At 45.3% G+C, this 22,854-nt stretch overlaps 2 protein-coding genes across 2 annotated transcripts in view; both read left to right on the forward strand.

The window, feature by feature from the left end:
• The first annotated feature begins 2,591 nt into the window (after positions 1-2,591).
• The window catches only part of LOC133345396 (peptide YY-like), a 60,216-nt gene continuing 39,953 nt past the window's right edge, over positions 2,592-22,854 (forward strand). The window contains exon 1 of the mRNA XM_061556105.1: positions 2,592-2,808. The gene's annotated coding sequence lies outside the window, so the exon portion shown is untranslated. The remainder of the gene's footprint in view (positions 2,809-22,854) is intronic.
• LOC133344991 (uncharacterized) lies at positions 17,196-21,937 on the forward strand. Its single transcript, XM_061555325.1, has 2 exons — positions 17,196-17,879; positions 21,686-21,937. The coding sequence occupies exons 1-2, from the start codon at positions 17,232-17,234 to the stop codon at positions 21,698-21,700; spliced, it is 663 nt and encodes a 220-aa protein (XP_061411309.1). The 5' UTR covers positions 17,196-17,231; the 3' UTR covers positions 21,701-21,937.

The following is a 22,854-nucleotide window of genomic DNA, read 5'->3' on the forward strand; positions in this document are numbered from 1 at the left end:
ATATCCCCCTCACTCCCACCGAAGGCGTGCGACTTGGCATGGGCCGTCCCCCGCACCAAAGACGCGTGAGTTAGTATGACCGTGCACGCGTCATAAATAAATAAATAAAAGGGAAGCACACAAAAATCGCACTAAATCGCTAATTAAACTAATTTAAAGTTGACGGATGTGAAAAAGGAATAGCGCTTGCTCACCGCGGGGCTTATAGCGTGGTACTGTACCTGGCAAAATTTTTTTAACATAAACCCCACCGTTAGAGAGGCAAATCATTCGCAAGCGCGCAAACACACACAAACCCACAGACAAACCCACAAACAGACAATTTTTTTTTTATAGATGTGATGAGCTTTTCATAGTATATGCATTTAAAACAATACAGTTGAGGCTCTCTGATACTTTACATTTAGGATCATTCCAATATGTGAAGATGCAGCTATATTCAGGTGCTATATACATTCAAAATAATATATCGGAAGATAAGAATATGACCCATTATAACATGTAGGCTTTCGCGACCAATATTATCCATAACAGAAGTCGTTTGGGTTAGATCGCGTAAATATGTAATTAAATATGAGTATGACGTTTCGCCAGTCATTACAACTAGCTTCAGCTGGCGATAGCCAGATTTGTGGAGAAGTCTGTTTCGTTCCTTATATAGAGGGAGCTAGTTGTAATTACTGGCGAAACGTCGTACTCAGATTGTAAATGTTGTGCCTTGGCTCTACAATACACCGGTGTGGTGTACTAGTGGCGAATTAGCATGTTCTGTTAATGTGACGACCCTTACTAGTTGGCTGTGTTGGGTGGTGGTGGGTTTTAACGACACATTTATATATTTATGCGATCTAACCCAAAAAAACCTCTATTATGGAGAACCCATTATGTCTACCTATTCAAGCAAGCAGGGAATGTGTGCATTGCCGCTGGCAGCTCTGAACAAAGATGTTAATTTCACATTCCCATGGTGGGTGGCATCCTCTTCATAGGATGGTCAGTGGTAACTTCGCGCGAAGTGGTATTAGTTTTTATGACCATTGACGAAAGGATGACCTAAGTAAACCCCTAACAGGCAATTAACAGGTATGAGTGAATCGAGCCATCTAACGAAAGTAGAAATGCACGCACACTAAATTAGAAGAGTGCATCGCTACGTGAATTTTTATTAACGATCTAGTTAAACTAATTTTATCTGTGCTAATTTTCCAGTTATCTGTGTATATCCATAAAATAGCTTCCCTTAACTGCAACATCCATTGTAAATAATATGATACATTTGCCACGTGGTGCCTCAACCCCCAAAACGTGGCTGTGGATAAAAACTAAATCTTGGATATTATGGTCACAGATGAGAGTAGTTTTACTATATTAGAAATAAAACACTTTTTGGAAATGTCCAAATGACCACTTTTAGTTTTAAACATTTACAAAAAACACATTTCATTTGAATTATTATATTGTGAGTGTTACTTACAATTACAAGAGATGTCATATTCAATTGCTCTCACAAAAGCATCACGGGATCACAGATCAGCATTATCGCAGAATTACCTCCTTCCTGTGGTGCTCATATATCATTTACAAATAGCTCTTTTGACAACAAATTATACATTTGGTTAGGCATAACCTGACTGCCATTAGACGCATGAATTCACAATATTCTTTGCAAATTGTGGTGAAAAGGCAAATGATAGGCTTGTGCCAAGCATGATAATGTTCTCATTCATTTGGCAATGCAGTGTCATAAATGGAACAGGACAGGTTTGGAGATATGTAACTCAAATGACAATTTCAAACAATACATTTCCTGGGCTACACAGGTGGCATGATTGTGAAGCTGCAGATATTCTTGCAAAAATTTGCTGCTACATCAGCAATAATCAGAGTATTTTTTCTGTTATCATCTTACATTAGCGTGTGTGTAACCAGTGATTATCAGTTTGGTGTGTGATCACACTAACCGTTGCGATAAACGTATGCAAAAGTTTGCAACCACAGCCACTGATTTATCATAAGTCGGATGTAAAGAACTTAGAAATGAACCCTGATTTCAAAATAGATGTATTTCTTAAACATATAAATAATGACTGACTGCATGGGTAGTATAATTCTGCAAATAAAAAAAACTGTCAAGAATCTTTGATTTGCAAAGTCAAAGTACTCTTACATGCAAAAACTGTTTGATATGCAATTAGGGATTAACTTTTAAATATATTTTAGCTACGTTTACTATATGTCTTAATGTGGACTCATGAAAACATTGCCTACACTTTAATGTTTTCACAGAGTAACCCCATGATTATAATCATGTGCATTTGTTTTGATGATTACAAGTGTTATTTCCTAATTGCGTATGCCTCAAAAGTACAGAAAATGGCTATTATTCCACACAAACTTTTCTTTTGTGACCAGGACAGTGATATTTAGAAATTTACCTATTTTCCAGAGCATTCCAGATAGACTCAGTGCTGAGTAAACATGGAGTAACTTCTAGAACATTCTAGAACTTTTCAGTAATATAAATAGTATAAATACAGCGGCCTTAAGTCCACCAGTTCAGTTTAGTTCCAGCTGCCTAAGTGGATACATATCTGCATTTTTTTGAGATAGCATCAAGAGGCCGCAAGCATCCGGCAGACGTATTTTACTATGTCTGCGGCCAATTTATCAAGGCATGAGTGAAAAAGTACTCCGTGGAAGCTAAGATGTGTGAGGCCTACGAGGCATATTTTGACATGCCTGTTGGGGATCAAGACAAACCCTGGGCACCTAATGTCACCTGGGAGCATTGCAAAAAATCTCTGGAAGGTAAGATGGGCAATTGTTGTTCGGAATTTAATGTTATAAAATTTGTTAAAACTTTTAACATTGTAAAAGTTTTTAATGTAAAAGTATTTTACAATTTTCAATGTTATTGAAAAAATATATCTTTTTGAAAAATGTTGCGAAAATCTCTTACACATTAGTCATGAGTGAAATAAATGTATTTTTGTAGGATGGTATAGAGGGGAAAAAAGAGCCATGAAGTTCGCTATCCCAATAATTTGGCGGGAACCCACTGGTCACTCAAGCAACTGCTACTTCTGCATGGTGAACCCTTCCAAACGTCGTACTGGCAAGAATGCACCTGCTATCACGTATCCGGACCTTCCTTCATCCATCGCCGCGGTGGCACACTGCCATGAGCTCCCCATACCCACTCATCCGGAGAGAGAGCAGCCGTCTTTAGAAGAGAGCAGCAAGTCAGAGAGCGAGGAAGATGTTGTAGATCCAGATGACAATTTCAGAGGTGGAGCTGAGGAAAGAAACCCATACGACCCCAACCAAAAAGACCTCAACGACTTAATCAGAGATCTTGGTCTCACTAAGTCCAATGCCGAGCTATTGACGTCTAGGCACAATCAGTGGAACTTGTTGGATGAAAGTGTGCAAGTCGCAGATCAGAGGAAGCGTAAACAACCTTTTAGTAGCTTCTTCACCCATTAAGATGGGCTTTGCTTCTGCCACAATGTGACCAGTCTGTTCGAGGCAATCAGAATCGCCTGTAACCAGAATGAGTGGCGCCTCTTCATTGACAGCTCATCCAGGAGCCTCAAGCAGACAGATATCACCAAGATACGCAGAGCATATCTGTGTTGCCCGCTCTGCGTATCTTGGTGATATCTGTCTGCTTATATGTCTGTCTATAATTTTTTCTGGTTAGATTTTATGTCGCTATTTCATTATACCTGATGACGATTGCTTGTGTTGCAATCGAAACGTCGTATGCTATTATTTAATTTATTATGTTTTCTTTATACGTGACTTTACCGAAAGAACCAAAGAATTGCTCTTGATGTTAAGAATGACACAATTATAATATGGGGCTGCATAATGGTATTGCCCTCTAAGACAATTAGCTAAGCAGATTGGGGAGACGGCAAGGGTGTTTTATATATCATGAGATATAAAAGCATGCCATGAGTATGTAAATTTGAGTAAATTTATCTTGCGTTGTAAGTAGCCAACCGGGGGAATCAGGGTAATAATGCAGTCCTACCTTGATAAATAATGCGTTTAAAAAATAATACAATTACCAATCAAAGTTTTAAAAACAGCATGTTTGCTCAGGTACTACGGTAAAATAAAGGTGTATTCCAATTAAAAAAGTGTTTTTATCATCCTTCGTCAATCCACTGCCGGACGAAGGCATCCCCACGCCATGTTGGCCATGAGGGTTGGTTGGCCTCGCTGGTCAGTGCGGCTTAGTGCAGGAGGGCTCATGACCAGTTCAGGCATCACTCGCTACTCACTCTAACCATGGCCAAGAGCACAGTTCCAATTAAAATTCGGAGAATCCATCGCGATGTGAATGTTATCAACATTACCAGAAAATATCTGCAAAACTTAAAAAACGGCAACTATAAGCTCTGTGATTAAGGACACTTACGACCTGTAACGCCGGGTAGTGCGTTCAATGTGTACCATGTGCCGGAAACGTGAATGAATAAATAAAAAACTAAACTATTTTTGTTTAACCAGATAAGGCCCACTTCAGCTATATAGCTCTTTTTCAGAAGCAACCTGGCCACAAATGATAGCTCAACAAAGTGGCTTATCAAGTGAAAATTTATAGGAACCGAATATTCTAAAAGCATGTTTCTAAATGTGGAGGGAAAACCGGAGAACCTGGAGAAAAATCCACACGATCAGGGGGATATAACAATCAAACTTCTAATATACAGAAGGCGTCAGGGTTGGGATCGAATCCACGACGCCCTGCTTATCAGGCGAGATAGTTAATATCTCGCCACCATGGCGGCACAAAACATAGCCATGAATCTATATCAGGTGACTGGATGCATTACGCAGTGGGCGAACAACTGCACCACCAGGTCATCCCTTAAAATATAATACAATAATTTGATATAAATTACAAAGCTTTGTTATTGAAATGTGGTACATTTAAAAACACTTTCGCTATTTAGTCGCTACACAATGACATTTGGGTTGAGCTGTAACCTTGCACCAGGATGAACACTGCTAAAAAACACGTGCTCGTCAGCAAAATGCAGAAGCACCGGCATCGGCAAACAAAGGAGTTCACCGCTTGATGTCGTATCTCACTGATTAAAGTTTTCATCTCACATAGCTTGATTGGTCCTGACAAGTAATGAGCTATACACTGCATGTTCAAATGCACTTCAGCATATTAATATTTGATTCGATTCTACTGTGCTACAATGTACTTGTCTGCGTTTGTAGGTTGTGTTAAAAAGGTTATGATTTAGCGTGGCTGTCCACATGCATTCCAGTGGCTTGGAATTAGGCTCGGTGCCTCAAAGTTAGAATAAGATGATGGGAAGGGGGCAGTGAGATGCCTGTGGGAGGTAGTGTAACAAGTACGATACTGATCTGTGTGAAATGTGCTTCTCCAGAGTATGTGACATTTCTCTGTGTACAGCAGTTTCCTCTCATGTGCAAACATACGGAATGATAATTGGTTTAACTTTATGGATGTAACATACATAAAAAAATGTCTTAAAGCATTTGTGAATCATAATATAAATAAATAATTATCGTCTGTTACAGACTACAACTTTTTTTTTATAATGCCACAAGTGAGACAAAAATGTCCAACATGGATTTTCATAGTTCGCAACACAAAATATTCATCAGCGCCTTTGTTGAGAATATAAAAAAAAATAGATAAGTGGACGTTTCCTTCACATAGCTGTCTCTCCAGATAAAATAGACGTAAAATAATTCCTTCCACAACCCATTGACCTCACGGCCTTCCAGGAGTAAATAATTTCAGGAGCATTGATTCAGTAGAAGCAAACTGTAGTTTGTACAATAAACTAGTTATCAAGTCTAATTCCAAACTCTAGTTTGCTTGTACGAGAGACATATGTATATATATATTTGAACATATGAAGCAAACCATACTTATTCTTGTGGAGAGATATATGTCAGAGAAAAATGTTCTGCTAATATATTTTGTTCCTATTTGAGTATAGTTGAGGCACCGTATGCTTTGTGATCAGATACCCAACATCGTAATCTTTATATAAAGAAAGCTCTGGTTGTACAAAAATAGTTCAGTAGAGTGTAGCAGTTGTACTAATCATTTGTATAATTACAAAAATAAACACTAAAAGCTGTTATTATGACAAAAATTATAGCCCTGTGTAAATTACCATAATTATATGTTCAGCTAGTCCTATGCATGCTGGAACAAAATTCTAAGTGATTTGTTGAGATGGGCTGAGATCTTCTGCTGTACTATACTCCAGTATAGCAAATGCATTTGCTCTAATTTTGTAATCCGTGAGCTTGCGCTTACTCGGATGCTGCGATGGTTAGGAGACAATCTTCTGGTCGCCGATTCGATCTCCGGGTGTGGCAGTTGAAACAATGGTGCAAGTTTTTTTTAAAATTCCTCTGTCGACACAGTTATTTGATCGTCGGGATGTCGTGTGTAGTAGGATAAAGTGGGGGTACCCCTACCACTTCCAACCGTCTGACCCGAGGTGAAGAGTAGGCCAAATACCGTCTAGAAGGGTTTTCTAAGAGCTCACTCTAGCGGAGGCACTTCCATCAGCGCCAGCAGTGGAGTGTGCAAGCAATTACAGGGTTGCACCCTTACGCTTAAAAGAAGCACGGGCAATGTCCTGCACCTCTGGTGTCTAAAAAATAGAAAACAAATGCCACGTGCAAAGTTTCAGCACACACTCAGTGTTAGCAGGGTTCAGGTCGAGTGCGCAGCAAACACTTCAAAATTACAACACAGAATTTCTACTTAAGCAGTGCTGCAGTTTCAATTGACAGATCGTTATTGCTCGTGCTTAGTGCGTCATACAAAATAGATCTAAAGTCCGTTCATTGCAGCTCAATTTGTGATATTTATAATTGTGAAATAGCTAAGCATATCAAGTGAACAGGATCAATATTCAGGAGACATTATGCGCTTAACAGTTTGCTGATTTAGATGGCACATTTCTTAATGCTTTGTATATGGCACCACTTAGGGGGGCTCTCAATTCAGGGCACTGACCCACAAATAGAGGTCAACAGCCCTAAAGAACCATTTTGTGGTGGCTGATGGACTATCGCAGTGCGGTTTCATGCTTCATGCAACAATTATGAAATTCCACTTGAATAGAGCTAATAAACACAGCCCCGAACATTTGTCATACGGTATGGAACAGCATCATGATTATTATGTTTATTATAAATATTGGCCTGGCTTTTGATAATTTTTGTTGGAAGCTCAGCGTATAGAGGTATACAACCTGGTCAAGCTGGAATTCTGATGTGTTCGTCACATTTAGTTGACATCAGCCAGTGACAGATACATTTCAATTCTTACGATGCAAGTTTTCAGAAAAACAATACATTTATAGTTTTGATGACATATACGTTATTTGTTTTAAATTATCTGTCTGTCTGTAATGGGGGAGGAGGTGGGGTAGGCAGTAGCGCTTGCAAAGATGATCTAATATGAATATAACTTTAGTATTTAAACTGTCCAATTGATTAAAGGGTTGCCCAGAACTCGGAGACACAAACCAGCGTTAAAAACACTGGCTTTGGTGTCCTGGCACACTCCTTCCAGCAAAGCCACAATCCGAACCAAGTTGATAACTCATTAAAATGATCCAATAATACGAATTAAACCTTTATATAAAGTTATGCTGCTTTTAGGGACTTTCTGAGAGGCCAAATTAATCAAAGGGTTTCCAATGTGCTCCCCGGTAGAGATGGCATTTGGGTCCCGTCGTCCCATCTCGGCTTACAGATGTGCTGCTTAATTTAATGCTTCTGAGGAAAAACCCGTATTGGAAAGTATCATGATTTCTCGCACTTCCGTTTAGTATGGTTGGCTGTGTGCAGATCCGTCCTATCGTCTCCACCATTAACTCATCCACCTACAAACTGGCCCGATTTCTGTCTGAGACCCTGCTTCCTTTCTCTGGATGATTTGCTTGTCAGTTTCGATGTAGTCTCTTTGTTCACCAATGTACCTGTACTTGATACCATTGCAATAATTGAAGACTTGGTCCAACAAGGACTGAATCCAAATGTACCAACTTTGGTAAGGCACTGTCTTACCAACACATACTTCACCTGGAATGGTACATTCTACAAACAAAATGAGGGTACCTCAATGGGTTCTCTCTTATCGCCAGTGGTAGCGAATGTTTTCATGGAGAAATTTGAGACAGATGCCATCCAGACATCCACCCTACGTCCTTCCTTGTGGAAGAGATACGTAGATGACACGTTCGTCATCTGGCCACATGGCCTGCCAGCACTGAACCAATTTCTCAGCCACATCAATTCCATACACCCGTCTATCAAATTCACCATGGAAGTGGAAAAGCATGGCAAGCTACCATTCCTGGATGTTTGATCAAGAAGAGACCTGATGGCTCGTTGGGACATTCAGTCTACAGGAAAGCCACCCACACGGATGCCTATCTAAAGCCTGACTCCCACCACCATCCAGCCCAGAAGAATTCCCTCATCAAAACACTACACCATAGGGCCCATTGCATCTCCGACCAGCACCACCTAGCTAGTGAGTTGGAGCACGTACACCAAGCCCTCAGGATGAACGGATACTCGGACCGTACAATCCGCAAAGCTGCCTCCCCGACCATGGAGAGACTACCTTCTGAGGATCCAACTAAAACCATCACTTTGCCATACATAGCAGGGGTTACCAACAATATTTCCAAAATCTTAAACAAACACAGGATCCAGGTTCGTTTCAACACAGTACACAAAATCCGTGATTTAATCCCATCTGTAAAGGATGCGATTCCTGACATGCAATACCCTGGTGTCTACAAACTGAGTTGTGGTTGTGGCAACAGTTACATTGGGGAAACGAAACGACATGTCTCGGACCGCGTTCGTGAACACAAGGCGGACCAATACATCTCCCGTAGCTGATCATTGTTTTAACGCTGTGGGCTCTCACAAAATTGATTTTTCCAAGACGGAGGTACTCTGAAAACCTACCGGCTACCTTCAGAGATTTGTTCATGAAGCCATCCAGATATATAAACACAGACACAACTTCAACCGAGAAGATGGGTACAAACTGAGCAACCATTGGAAGGACGTTATTGACCAGGTAAAGTCTTAACTGACTGTGATGATTCCATCCTACCTGCCTATGTCAACTGTTATTTCCGACTCTCTGTGTGTCTTTCTCTCTATGCCTCTCTCTTAGATCTATCATGCTCACATGCCCTTTGGATTGCACTCTCATGCTCACATGACCTTTGGATTTCATTCTCATGCTCACATGTCCTTTGGATTGCACTCTCATGCTCACATGTCATTTGGATTGCACCTCTCAGGCTCACATGTCCTTTGGATTTCATTCTCATGCTCACATGTCCTTTGGATTTCATTCTCATGCTCACATGTCCTTTGGATTGCACTCTCATGGTGCTCATCTCTCATTAACACTGCTGGTGTGCGCATATGCACGCATGATACTCTTATGCGGTGACGGAAGCTCATTCATGATACTATCCCTCCCTAATCCCTCTCTCCCTAATCTCCCCCATTAACACAACTGACGTGCTTGCATCCGGGGGTGGAATTCCTTTCCAGCTCAGACCCCGCTTCCTTGCCCATCGCCACATATATAACCTTGTTGTAACTGCTCTCTCACCAGTTCAGAGTTCCACTGCTGGATTATATTTTTCCCGCCTGAGGACGACCGCGTGTGTTGCGATTGAAACGTAATTTATTTTATTTTATACCTACGTGACTTTACCAAAAGAACCAAAGAGTATAGTGTGAAATAATTTCAACATGCATACAGCATAATCCATGCATACGTATACGTTATTTTATTTGTTTTTAAACAATACTGTCATTCAACGTATTCAACTATATTCCACTTTTATTATCTAGAAAACGTTATAACTCTCAATGTTGCATTTCCTGACAATGTTTGCACAGGCCCTTTTTAGTTGTCCATAAAATGTGACTTCTTCTACCTTGCAGAGTTGTACTTGTTAAAGAAAAACGATAAACGTAAAAAAAATCACCAATATGTATTATAATAATGTGTTGAACAAAAATACACTGGAACATTTGTTTTCTGTTTCATTGTTAAGGGGTTCAGAGTGCTATTATCATCTTGATGAGAATGCCTAATGCTTTAAAGTAATGCCTCTGGGAGAAAAGGCCAATCCTGTCAAGCTCGCACGAAATCCTTTAAGAGTTCCCATTAAAGGGACATTATGACACGTACATCAAGATTTGACACGCATGTATAACCTCTTGAAAATCACACTAATGGCATCTCCCAGTGGTGTGGTAAATTAATGTTATGGTACTACAATTCCCAAATGCAATGCAATGTGTGGGAAAATGGCCACTTGTTTATTTTCGTTAATTATATAGGTTATACGTTTGTTAAATGATTTAGGAGTATATGAATGTTTAACATGCATTTTACATTGAACCCAAATTCGTGTCACTGCATATTGCAGGAATTTTTTAAAATGTATTGTTGTCTTAAACAATTACGTTCATTGCAATTTAATTCACAGAAGAAAATACACAGACATTACCAGTATTGAATTCTAAAACTAAAATATACGCAGTGTCATTATGTTTTCTAAGATAATTACAAACTTAAATATGTAAACACAATATTGGCGAAATCTGTAATTTTACTTGAAAATCTACTACAAATTCTAGCATGCACCGCAAGTATCTCGCATAGTTGTAATAACTATATTTAGTTCAATCTTGATTTGAAGCTTTCGTGACTACTATTTGGTTCTTTCGATAAAGTCACGTAGGTAGAAAAATAATAGATCACGACGTTTCGATCGCAACACAAGCAACCGTCTTCAGGTGAAAAAGAGGGGGAATCTGATGAAGCAGGCTGTTTATAAAGGTTTAGAGATGGGCGGGGCAACTAATGTTAATGTAAATGCGAGCTCGGCAAGTGCTGGGCTCGGTCAGGGCCCGGAAATTTGCTTGTAAATGTAAGAAAATTTCCAGGCCCTGACCGAGCCCGGCACTTGCCGAGCTCGCATTTACATTAGCATTAGTTGCCCCGCCCATCTCTAAACCTTTATAAACAGCCTGCTTCAGCAGATTCCCCCTCTTTTTCACCTGAAGACGGTTGCTTGTGTTGTGATCGAAACGTCGTGATCTATTATTTTTTCTACCTACGTGACTTTACCGATAGAACCAAAGAGTATATTTAGTTCCTGATTTTATAGTAAATGTTACAGTTATGAACCACAGAGCCACAAAGTAGATAGTATAGTTACTTTAGATGATTTGCCTACTATACATTATCACATATGATAAGCCACTTCAATGAGCCATCAGCTATCTTGTGTGGCCAGAACACCTCTGAAAAAAGGCTAATAGCTCAATGGCCTTAACCTGGTAACTCAAAGTTTGATTTTCAGTTCATCATTCAGTTACCAGTGTACATTTTTAATGTTTTAGGACGTGTTACCAAAACAGTTGTGCAGGTGTTATATTTGCTTACTGTTTCAGTGTGTGGAACCAAACTGAACACGTGGACTGTGCTTTTCATGTTGCTAGAGGGCAGCATTTCCCCATGTTCAGGCAACGTGCACGCGTATGACATTTGAAGAAGTGGATCATGCAGTTATATTTAAACTATATTCTTAATAAATATTTTTAAAATTATATTTCGACACATTGAACAGCATATTTTTTCAAGGTTTTTTTCAGCAGGCATTTTGGGATTAACATTAATACTAGGTTCAAATCTCACAATGTGACTTGAAAGTTGTATTTTGCCGCAGCCGATTTTACATAGAAACCCAGTTCAAGCCATATTATCTGCTCCGAAGTAGGGTAAATAAACAACAACCATTGACCAATAAGTGGCGGTAATGGCACCACGGCGCTTGTGCCATGCTAAGTGCACTTTGAGGCCACGTGAAGTGTCGAAGGCCGGCTGGCAGGAGGTCATGGAACAGGCCCAGGTGCTATGGGTTGAGTGACTGCGATGACTGGCAGATGCACCAACTGTGCTCCCCACTGCCCAAACTTTGCGTTTTATCCGCCCTTGGTCCACTTAATGTCGAGCACGTCATTACTATGCCCTCCGTTGTTGCTTGAGGGCAACTGCCTCCAATTCCCCAGCAGCGCCCTTCACGAACCTCTTCCAAAGAGGCCAATCTTGACATTACTAGTAACAATAATTTTGAAAGTCCAATGAACTCCACATCCTTTTGTACCACATCATTCCATCTCTTCTCTAGCCTGTAAATAAGCAGACACTCAGCAGGAGTGGAAGGGAACCCATTCACTGAACAATGAGGTGCACCAACTGACCCGGTCATCTAGATTTCAGCAGCAATCAGTGGGCATGAGTGGAAATGACAATTATATGTTTTAAATAAATGCACGAATTAAAGTATTTAAAACCTCTCTATAAAACCTCTCTACAACAATATCTTCAGAAGTATTATCTGGGTCAAAATATTCGTATGAACTAGAAATATCCAGCTTCAAAACATTCATTAATTCAAGCGGATCATAATTACGTGCAATTTTCGTGATGGCACAGGCAGGTAGGGCATCTGTCTGCATCTCACTTCTCGTGTCAAAACACAAAAGCGTTCACAGAGCTGACATGTCATCTGCAAGCTGTCTACTTAGAGATTCATAAATCCTTTATATCTTTTATCATCGTGGTTAAACACGATTTTCTGAAAACAAGTTCTGTGCCTCACTCAGGCTCTTGCAAGCAACACGATGTTAGGTGTCATGAAAATTACAAAATGAAATTTGTATATTATTACTTACAATTTCATATTATGTCTATATGTACAAAATACTCTATATTTAAGGCATTCCTACACGTATGTAAAGTGTTTACTATATATAAAGCATTTCTAAACATTTCACGTGTTTATACCAATGTTAATATATACAGATAATTTTAAAATAAAGTATAACAGTCATCCAATATCCACCGAAAATCCACTAAATGACTAATTTAATACATCAGAAATAATAAATGGCATTACCCGCCTCACCAATTAATGCCACAATAGCTTATACCGCATTGTGCACCAACAGAGACATGCCACCTCTACAGTGCGCCATTACTTACCAGGCAATTTTCTCAAATTACCTGCTCATATAAATCGTACAGTTTTAAAGTGGCAGTCTATACACCATTGTCCATTCTACAGAACTGTGCCAACAAATCCCAAAAACTTGCAGTCTAATATTTGACATCACCACAGTTCTCCAGGGATTCTGAATAATATATCTTCTGAAGCGTGAATATAAAGTTGCTCTTTCATAATTTAAGGACTGATTAATTAAAAAAGACACGAAAAAAGTTTTGTTTTATCGTTGATAGAACAGAAGAACACAAGCACTACTTGAGAACACGGACTAAGTTGAAGGGGCACTTCTCAGAATGCAGAAACCTTCCCAGATTACAGCAACTATAATGACCAAAAACGCAATATTGTACGTATATTTTACATAACTTGTAGCTAAACTGATACCAAGATAATAAAGTTCTCATTCAAAAAGTCAATTATTCAAAATCATGCACATGCATGGATCTTGTAACGCTTTCCGACACGTGTTTGTCTTTGGAAGCATTTGCAGCGCAGAAGCTGTTAGGACAAAATGCGATTGCATATTTAGAAATATTTTTTTTTATCTAGGTTGTGTCTCCATATTGGGCAATCGTTTTATCAATTTTGTCCAATTTTAATGAGGGTAAGTCCCAAATAACAACACAACTTTACACACAAAATTCACTTATTTGTAATAATCTTTACAATAGTAATCATGACCCCATATTACAGGCAGGCAGATGGAAAAACTGACAGATATAATTATCAAACGCGTTCAACTTTATTGGAAAGCATTCAAAATGAGCAAAGTGCAATTATAAATGAACCCATTCTTTCTGTGAGTTTACATTGACCTCACTGCGACGCATTAGAGTAGAGCACCAAAAACGTGCATGAGCATTGAACACCTTCAGGGCACTTCGGAAAAATGCAACAATTGGCGCAACTTGCTCTTTGCATTCTCTGCATGTGAATTAAAACTCGCTCTTCACATGTGTCTAATAATTATTGTTGTTATTATTTATTATTATCGTCCTGTCATCTTGCCGAACCAGGCCACATCCGTTTCATCAGTAGCAGCAAGGGATGACGCTGAGATCACCGTCATTTCCAGTCACGGGGTACGATTCAACAGTGGGTGTTACATCGTCTATCGCTGAGCATATGTTGCACACTCTAAATGAAGGATGTGGGCAGGTGCTCCAAATCGAGGGCAAACACATTGTGGTTAATCTGTAAAATACAACAGCACATGTGTCACACACAGCAATATTCAACGAGTCTCCATTAACCACGTGACTGGTGTACAGGTGCGGTTAATCAAATAACAGTTTCTCTTAAACCCAATTCTACGACTGATAAACCATCTTTGTCTTTGACAATAACCTTTGCACTTCGCTATTCGAATATTACTTTAAACCTAAGTTGTATGTCTATCAATACCATCCACTTATATCGGTATCTTACACCCATTACTCGTACAGTATGTGTACAATATACGTACTGTACTTGTCAGTTGTCACCATTGTACAACTTACTACTATACATGTGTTTTATTCTCAATAGCATTGCAAGTAGTCATACTCTGGGTGTATAGGCATGGTTATAGATTAAAAAACATCAGGGTTAGAGAAGTACAAGTGTTAACTACAGTACATCATCCTTTACAGCGCACAGTGCTAAAACCCCTCCTATTGAATATATCACAAACTAACAATTCAAATTCTAGATTTGAAGCTTTCGTGACTGCAAGGATTCATACTCTTCGTTCTTTCGGTAAAGTCACGTAGGTAAAAAATGAAATTAAAATTAATAAAAATAAAATAACAATTCAAAGCCGAGCTTGAAGTCTTGAACAAGTCTAGAACATTTCTATAACGATCAAAAACAACCTTTGGGTCCTTTACCTGTACAATGCAACGGCAATCTTCAACCGAGTCGCCATTAACCATGTGACTGGTGAACAAGTGCTGTTAATTAATAACCCTGCCAGCCGCCTACAGGCCCAACTTCGTTATCGCATGCTGGTGTTCACACGTGCATTGATGTACTGCACAGCACATAAGGACATTCACAAAACCACACTTTACTCCCTTGCTGCACGAGGAAATAATTGAAAAGAGTCGTCCATTCCTAATGTGCCACACTCACCCACACAGTGAGTCGTCACGTTGGCCCCAGGTGTGGAGGTTTGCTGTGCAAAATGGAACGCACTCACGTAGGAAGTGGCATAACACCGAACCTAATGAACCTTGAAGATTAACAGAGTAAATATTGGAAGATCGCCTTCCCATTAGGCCCCACCCCACCGTGGCTAGACAGCTAGATCATCAGCCAGACGATCATAAACGTGTCTCATAATGTACACTCCACTGGGCAACAGTCATCAAACTGGCTTATTTGGCACGGAGGATGGATTTGATAGACTTTTAGTTCTAACAAGGTCGTCTTTAAAAAATGTGTTGTTTGTTACCAGAGTAATAGAGGCAAATTAATGAAATTGTACACGTTTAGAAGGCTGTAAGAATCACCTGTCACACTGTATTAACATTCCAAATAACGATTAGCTACATATACGTACTTGTTCATTCATTCATCATCATCTATATCTATAAAAGGGAAATTTGTGAATATGTGTGTCTGTTCAAAATGTTTAGCGTACTTCCCGACATGCAACAAACTTGAAATTTGCCATGTGGGTACTTTCCAGACTGGACACCATGCAAAAATTCTAAAAAGTAACTTTTGGATTTTTTTTTGGGGGGGGGGGGGGCAATAATGCATATATTTTGCACGGCAAGTGAGCTGTGACGTCACATCTGTCATGTCACCCGCGCTGACGTCACGCATCACCCCCCCTCAACCCTCCGCGAGTAAAGTGCCATACAAATGTGTTGCAGGTGTAGAGGTGTAATTGCGCATGTCTACGAATGTTGAGGTGTGATTATGCATGGCCACGGATGGCCAACAAACACAAGGGGCGGGGTTACGGCCGTACACAAGGGTGGCGCTCGCACCGACGTCCGCATGTGTATCCCCCACGGGCCCCCCCCCTTGGGGGCAAGTCCTATAAAAGGTGATGAGCCGAAAGGCTCGGGTGTCGGGACTCAGCTATAACCAGAGAAGACGGAAGACCTGCTAGTGTAGGCCCCAGAGCTCCCCTGGCTCGCTGTCCTTATAAGGGCCGACCAGGGCAAGCCGGTGGCGTGGCCCCACGAGCCCAGACGAAGCTGGTCTGGTGACTCAGGGAGCCGGGATCCCAGCTTAACCAAGCTGGGACAGATAGCCTCCCCTAGTCCCGTAGTGGAGGAATTGGTATAGGTTAGAGGGGTTAGCTGTCGATAAATCCCTGTAGCCCAGTGACCTGTAAATAACTGTGTTGGTGTAATAAATAAGTGTGCCTCCGATCCTGTCGTCAAGCCTCCATATACTTACTACATCTGGTGTCAGAAGTAAAACGTCCAAACGATGGACACACGAGGGACGACACGTACCAAGGAGTCGGAGATGGAAGACGCCGCGGTCGATTCAACACCAGAGATGGCCGGGGTCGGATCGGAGCAGCCGGGGCCAAGTACGCCCGTGCCGCTACGACAAGAGGGGGGGGATGCGTCGGCTGAAGGACTCCGGCTGGCCCACTCCCGCCTGGCGGAACTGCTCTACGCCGCCGCCGCTGCGTTGGAGGAGATCACGCGGCTGGGGGCTGGAGGGGCAGCGCGGGTCGACGACAGCAGCCGGCGCGCGGCGACGTTTCCCGCCACCCCGACGCGGCTGGCGGTTAAATTTCCCGCCATCTCTACAGTGCGAGCGGACGGCGGGGCCGGCCCGCGTCACGTGACTGCTGAGCGCCAAGCACAAGCCGTGACATCATCAACACCGGCCGGCGCGTCAACATCGGAGCGACCGGCGATGCCATGTGCACAGCCCGCCCACACTGTATCATCGGCGGGGAGCGACGGAGAGCGATCTACAGCCACGGACGTCGCCTTGCAGCAGCGTCTGCCGCCTCTGAAAGAATTCGTAGGCGCAGACAGAGACTGGGGCGGCTTCAAGAGACGGTTCATCGCTCATCAGGAGATGGCGAACTGGACGGACGCCGAGGCTCTACGCGCGCTGCCAGCGATGCTGGACAACGACGCCCTGGCTACCCTCACCTCGGCGCCGAGGGAAAAGCGCGCCACCCTACACCTGGCGTTGCAGCTGCTGTCAGCCGTCTATGGGCCGCCTTCGGACTGCAGGCAGCTTTTCCACGATCGGCGTCGGGGCACCAACGAATCACCTCTGGCCTTCCGGACTGCTCTCCTGGCTCTAGCGAAGGCTGCTTTCCCAAGGATGGACGAGGAAGGAGTGGATGCCATGGTGGCTGAGAAGCTGCTGCTACTCGCTGATGAGCTGGACGTCAACGTCCTGGCTCAAGACGACTCAGAGATGTCGTCCCTGCTGGTCGCGCGCCACATCCACGGGGGCTTGCGGTCCCTTCGTCGAAAGGCGGCAAAAGGGGCGGCCAGCCATGCCATGGCGGCTACCGCCCTCCCATCGGAGGAGGTCTGCGGGGTGGAGCGGCGAGGGGAATGGAGAGCGGCAGTACCACAGGCTCGGAATGGACCGAGCCGCCAGGAGCAGCCCAGGACATCGGGGGCGCTCACACGCTGCTACAACTGTGGCCTGCAAGGCCACGTTGCGTCAGGATGCCGGGCTCCCCGTCAGCGCGGGGCGACACCTCGTCAGGACGCCACGCCGTCTCCTCCCAAGCTCCAGCAGAGAAATACGGCGAGTCGCGGCACCTCACACGTTTGGCCCACGCACACATCCGACACACACTCACGCGCCCAACTAAACAGGGCTCCAAATTCCCCATCCGTCGCGCGCGATTGTTCGGTAATGCGGCGGGCGCTCCAACCGGGTCAGTGGTCGGAGCTCGCCCATCGTGTCGTTGCTGCGTCGGCGGGATCATCGGTCGTGGTCGGTCACATTGATGGGGTAGAGGTGCGGATTTTAATTGACACAGGGGCATCGGCGACCATTATATCTGATTTAATTTATAACATCCTTCCCGTTCAAAGTCGTCCCTTGCTCCCTGTTGACGTGCCGTGCTATGCCGCTAACGGGGGCTCTCTGGGCATTATTGGCCAAATCCGCGCCACTATCTGCATTGGGGACATTAAATTATCCGGGCCTGTTTTGGTTTCCTCCTCACTCGCGGTTCCGTGCCTGTTGGGGACGGATTTTCTGGCCAAAATGCCCATCCGCATCCTTATTGACCAAGGGTGCATTGAGCTCCCATCGGGCCGACGCGTTACATTTCTGTCTTCCCCCACCACGGAGCGTCGGGCGTTTGCCACCGTGCAGGCGCTCGTCACAAAAACTGTGCGCGTGCCTCCGGGGGCTCAGATGCTCGTCCCTCTTAGGTTGCGTCGGCCGTTTAATGAAGGGTTTGCGGATCGGGGGGTCTTGTTGGGACCATCTCGGGCCGGGGTAAATGGACCAGATTTGCTCGCGGCTCAGACCATGGTGAGAGGGGATGGGGACCCCTTCATTGCAGTCCTTAATGTGGGATCGCGAACGGCCGTGGTTCCTCAAGGGACCGTGCTTGCACACGCAACGCCGGTACCCTATGAGGAACCACTCGTGGGTCAGGTATCCACCGATCCTCCGTCGCGACCGCATTCGGACTGTGATGACGGTTGGCTGGATGCGCTTTGCGCGGGTTCAGTGGACCTGTCCGACTCGCAGCGCACGCAGCTGCGAGTTCTTCTGAGCGAATTTGCTGACGTTTTTAGTCAACACAAATTTGATATTGGTTGTACTAAATTGCTGCGACACCATATTGACACGGGTGACAGCGCGCCAATCCGCCAAAATCCCTTTCGGTTGAGTCCCGCCGAAAAGGATCATGTCAAATCGGCTGTTGATGACATGCTAGCCGCCGATATCATTTCCCCTTCCAATAGCCCGTGGGGCGCGCCGATCGTTTTGGTGAAAAAACACGACGGCTCACTGCGGTTTTGTGTCGACTTTCGGCGTCTGAACAAAATCTCTGTGGCAGATGCGTACCCGCTTCCTCGAATGGATGAGTCGCTCGATGCCTTGGCGGGGGCGCGATTCTTTTCCACCCTCGATTTGCTATCTGGATTCTGGCAGCTTCCTCTGGATGACGAATCAAAACCTAAGACTGCTTTTTGGACACCGCAGGGTCTCTTCCAATTTAACCGCTTGCCGATGGGTTTACATTCTGCGCCGGCAACTTTTCAGCGGTTAATGGAATTGGTCTTGGCAGGGTTGCAATGGGATTCGTGTTTGATTTACTTAGACGATGTCATCGTCTTTAGCAAATCCTTCGAGGAACACCTCCAGAGGTTGCGTGCTGTTTTTCTCAAAATGCGGGCTGCCAATTTGAAATTTAAACCACAGAAGTGCCATTTACTCCGCGAATCGGTGCGATATTTGGGTCACATTGTTGGGCGCTCGGGGATATCCACTGATCCCGCCAAAACGGAATGCGTCAGCTCCTGGCCGACTCCCACCTCTGTGGGAGAGGTCAGGAGTTTCATTGGGTTCGCGTCGTATTATCGGCGATTTGTGGCTGACTTCGCTACGATTGCGAAACCTTTGCATGCCTTGACGTCCAAGGGAGTCAGGTTTCATTGGGGGCCGGAGGAGGAGGCTTCTTTTCGCGCCCTCCGGAATGCTTTGGTGGGGGCTCCGCCGTTGAATTACCCGGATTTTTCACAACCCTTCTTGCTCGATACAGATGCAAGTAACACGGGCATCGGGGGCGTGCTGTCCCAGCTCATTGGGGGCGTAGAGCATGTGGTGGCTTACGGTAGTCGGGTACTGTCTCCAGCCGAACAGCGGTACTGCGTTACCCGTCGGGAATTATTGGCGATTGTTTATTTCATTCAGCAGTACCGCCCGTATCTGTACGGTCGGCGGTTCACCGTCCGTACAGATCATGCGGCCCTACAATACGCCCTGCGGGTTCAACAACCATCGGGCCAGTTGTCTCGATGGTTGGAGATTCTCCAAGACTATGACTTTGTCACCACATATCGTAAGGGTCTCCGCCACACGAACGCTGACGCCCTGTCGCGATTGCCACCCACTTCGGAGTGCGCGTGCCTCTTGGGTTCGGGGCGTTGTAGGTCTCCGAACGTCACCACCGATTCGGTCCTCGTGGCCGCTGCCGATGCGCCTTCGGTTTCGGGTCCTATCGAGCAAGAAGGGAGGGATTCGTTGCTGGGGTTGTCAGTCGCGGAATGGGGTCGCCTCCAAATGGAGGACACCTCCCTCCTCGCTCTGCGCCGTCGCGCCGGGGGGATTGGCCAGGGGGTGGAAAACGTTGACTCGTGGGGGTTGTTCCAGGGACTTTTAATGCACTGGGATGGTAAAACCCGGCGCCAGCGGCTCGTGGTGCCTGCTGCTTTAAGGGGTAAGGTGGTATGGGCTGTTCATGAGCGGCTTCTGCACTTGGGGGTTCATAAGACCTTTGCCACGCTCCAGCTAGATTTCTTCTGGCCGGGCATGGAAAAGGACGTGGGGGATCTCTTGGGGTCGTGCACGCAATGCGCGCAGAGGAAGCCACCTGCTAGGGGGTCCAACCCTCCGCTGCAGTCCATAAAAGTTTCCAGGGTTAACGAGCTCGTCACTCTGGACATACTTGGCCCATTTCCCGCTACACCCAGGGGCAATAGGTATTTACTAACGGGGGTTGAATACTTCACGAGATGGCCTATGGCCTGGCCCCTGGCGAACCAGTCGGCAAGCAGCCATCGCGGAGGCCTTTGTCCAGGGCTATGTCCTCGACAAGGGTGCTCCGGAACGGCTGCTTACTGACCAGGGTAGGAATTTTTCTGGTAAACTCCTACGTGAGGTGTGCGACCTCTTGGGTACGGAGAAGGTTCGGACCTCTCCGTATCACCCACAAACTGACGGGATGGTGGAACGGCTGCATCGGACCATCACGTCCATGCTGTCCCAGCAGGTGTCGGTATCCCAGACGGATTGGGACCTCCGCATAGCCGGTGTGTTGCAGGCCTACAGAATGGCTCCCCATGCGGCCACCGGATTTTCCCCTTTCTTTTTAATGTATGGGCGCGAAGTTAACCCTCCTGTGGCGACCCAGCTGAAGCTCTCGGCGCTCCAGGCGAAGTCTAATTTGTCCGAACACGTTAAATTTAACATCGCTCAATTGTCTGAGGCGCGGGAAGCGGCCGTGCAAAATTCTGAACTCCGCCAGAAGGCGAACGAGAGGCTTCGGTTGGGGCGGGTGCAGGTGGTCAAATGGGTACCAGGGGACAGGGCGTGGTTGCACTGTCCTCAGGTGCCGCTGGCAACCTCGTCGAAATTGGTACGGCCGTGGCGGGGGCCAGTGGAGGTCGTGCAGGTTTTGCGGCCGCAATGTGTTCGCGTCAAATGGGGGAGGCGCCGGTGGTATGTGCACCCCTCAAGGTTAAAACCATTCGTCACGCCGCCCCGGGGTTCACACACACACACGCATGGCCAAACGTGTGAGGGTGTCGCCGACTCCCCGTCGTCGCTGCACTCGCCTAACCTGACGCCAACTGTTCCGTCCCCAGGTGAAACAGGAGTGACGGGCCCACGCCCACCAACCCCTCCCGGAGGGGTCGGGGGTCACTCGGCAGCGGAGCCTGACCCTCTTGCACCCGGACCGTCAACAACCGTCACTGAGCGTGCCGGGACGGGCCCTTGTGACGGACCCGCCGCGAGAACGCGCGCCAAAACGCGCAGACTTTTGTGAGGTCGGCCGTTGGGGGGCCTTGCGGACAAAAGGGGAGGGGTGTTGTGAGGTCGGCCGTTGGGGGGCCTTGCGGACGATGGGAAAGGTGGCGTCCGGAGTGTATATATATGTTGGTTTTGGGGTGTTATCCGGGGGGGGTGCGTCGGGTTATTTTTTTCTCTCTCTCTCTCTTCCTCTCGTTGTTCTTGTTGAAGTTTTCTTGTTCTTGTTAAAAATTACGCGAGGCACACACGGGGTTTTTGTGAGGGATGCACCTTTATTCTGATTTTTTTTGCAGCCGGGGACGGCTGCGAGCTGTACAGGGGGGGGTGATGTAGAGGTGTAATTGCGCATGTCTACGAATGTTGAGGTGTGATTATGCATGGCCACGGATGGCCAACAAACACAAGGGGCGGGGTTACGGCCGTACACAAGGGTGGCGCTCGCACCGACGTCCGCATGTGTATCCCCCACGGGCCCCCCCCTTGGGGGCAAGTCCTATAAAAGGTGATGAGCCGAAAGGCTCGGGTGTCGGGACTCAGCTATAACCAGAGAAGACGGAAGACCTGCTAGTGTAGGCCCCAGAGCTCCCCTGGCTCGCTGTCCTTATAAGGGCCGACCAGGGCAAGCCGGTGGCGTGGCCCCACGAGCCCAGACGAAGCTGGTCTGGTGACTCAGGGAGCCGGGATCCCAGCTTAACCAAGCTGGGACAGATAGCCTCCCCTAGTCCCGTAGTGGAGGAATTGGTATAGGTTAGAGGGGTTAGCTGTAGAGAAATCCCTGTAGCCCAGTGACCTGTAAATAACTGTGTTGGTGTAATAAATAAGTGTGCCTCCGATCCTGTCGTCAAGCCTCCATATACTTACTACACAGGTCTAAGGCGTTCTTCGCGCAGCATTGCGGCTTTATTATTTCAGTCGTTTACTGCCGTACGCACCCTGAAAGTTGTGTGTGTCTGCAGCAAGCGCATGTATTTGTACCTATGGACGCGCGCACGTTTTGTGTGTG

This window comes from Lethenteron reissneri, chromosome 21 (genome assembly GCF_015708825.2).
Source record: "Lethenteron reissneri isolate LAM-NWPU_2019-01 chromosome 21, ASM1570882v1, whole genome shotgun sequence".
NCBI classification, from domain to species: domain Eukaryota; kingdom Metazoa; phylum Chordata; class Hyperoartia; order Petromyzontiformes; family Petromyzontidae; genus Lethenteron; species Lethenteron reissneri.

Coding starts and splice junctions, on each gene's coding strand:
- LOC133344991 (XM_061555325.1), top strand. CDS start 17,232: ATGCTGGACAACGACGCCCTGGCTACCCTCACCTCGGCGCCGAGGGAA.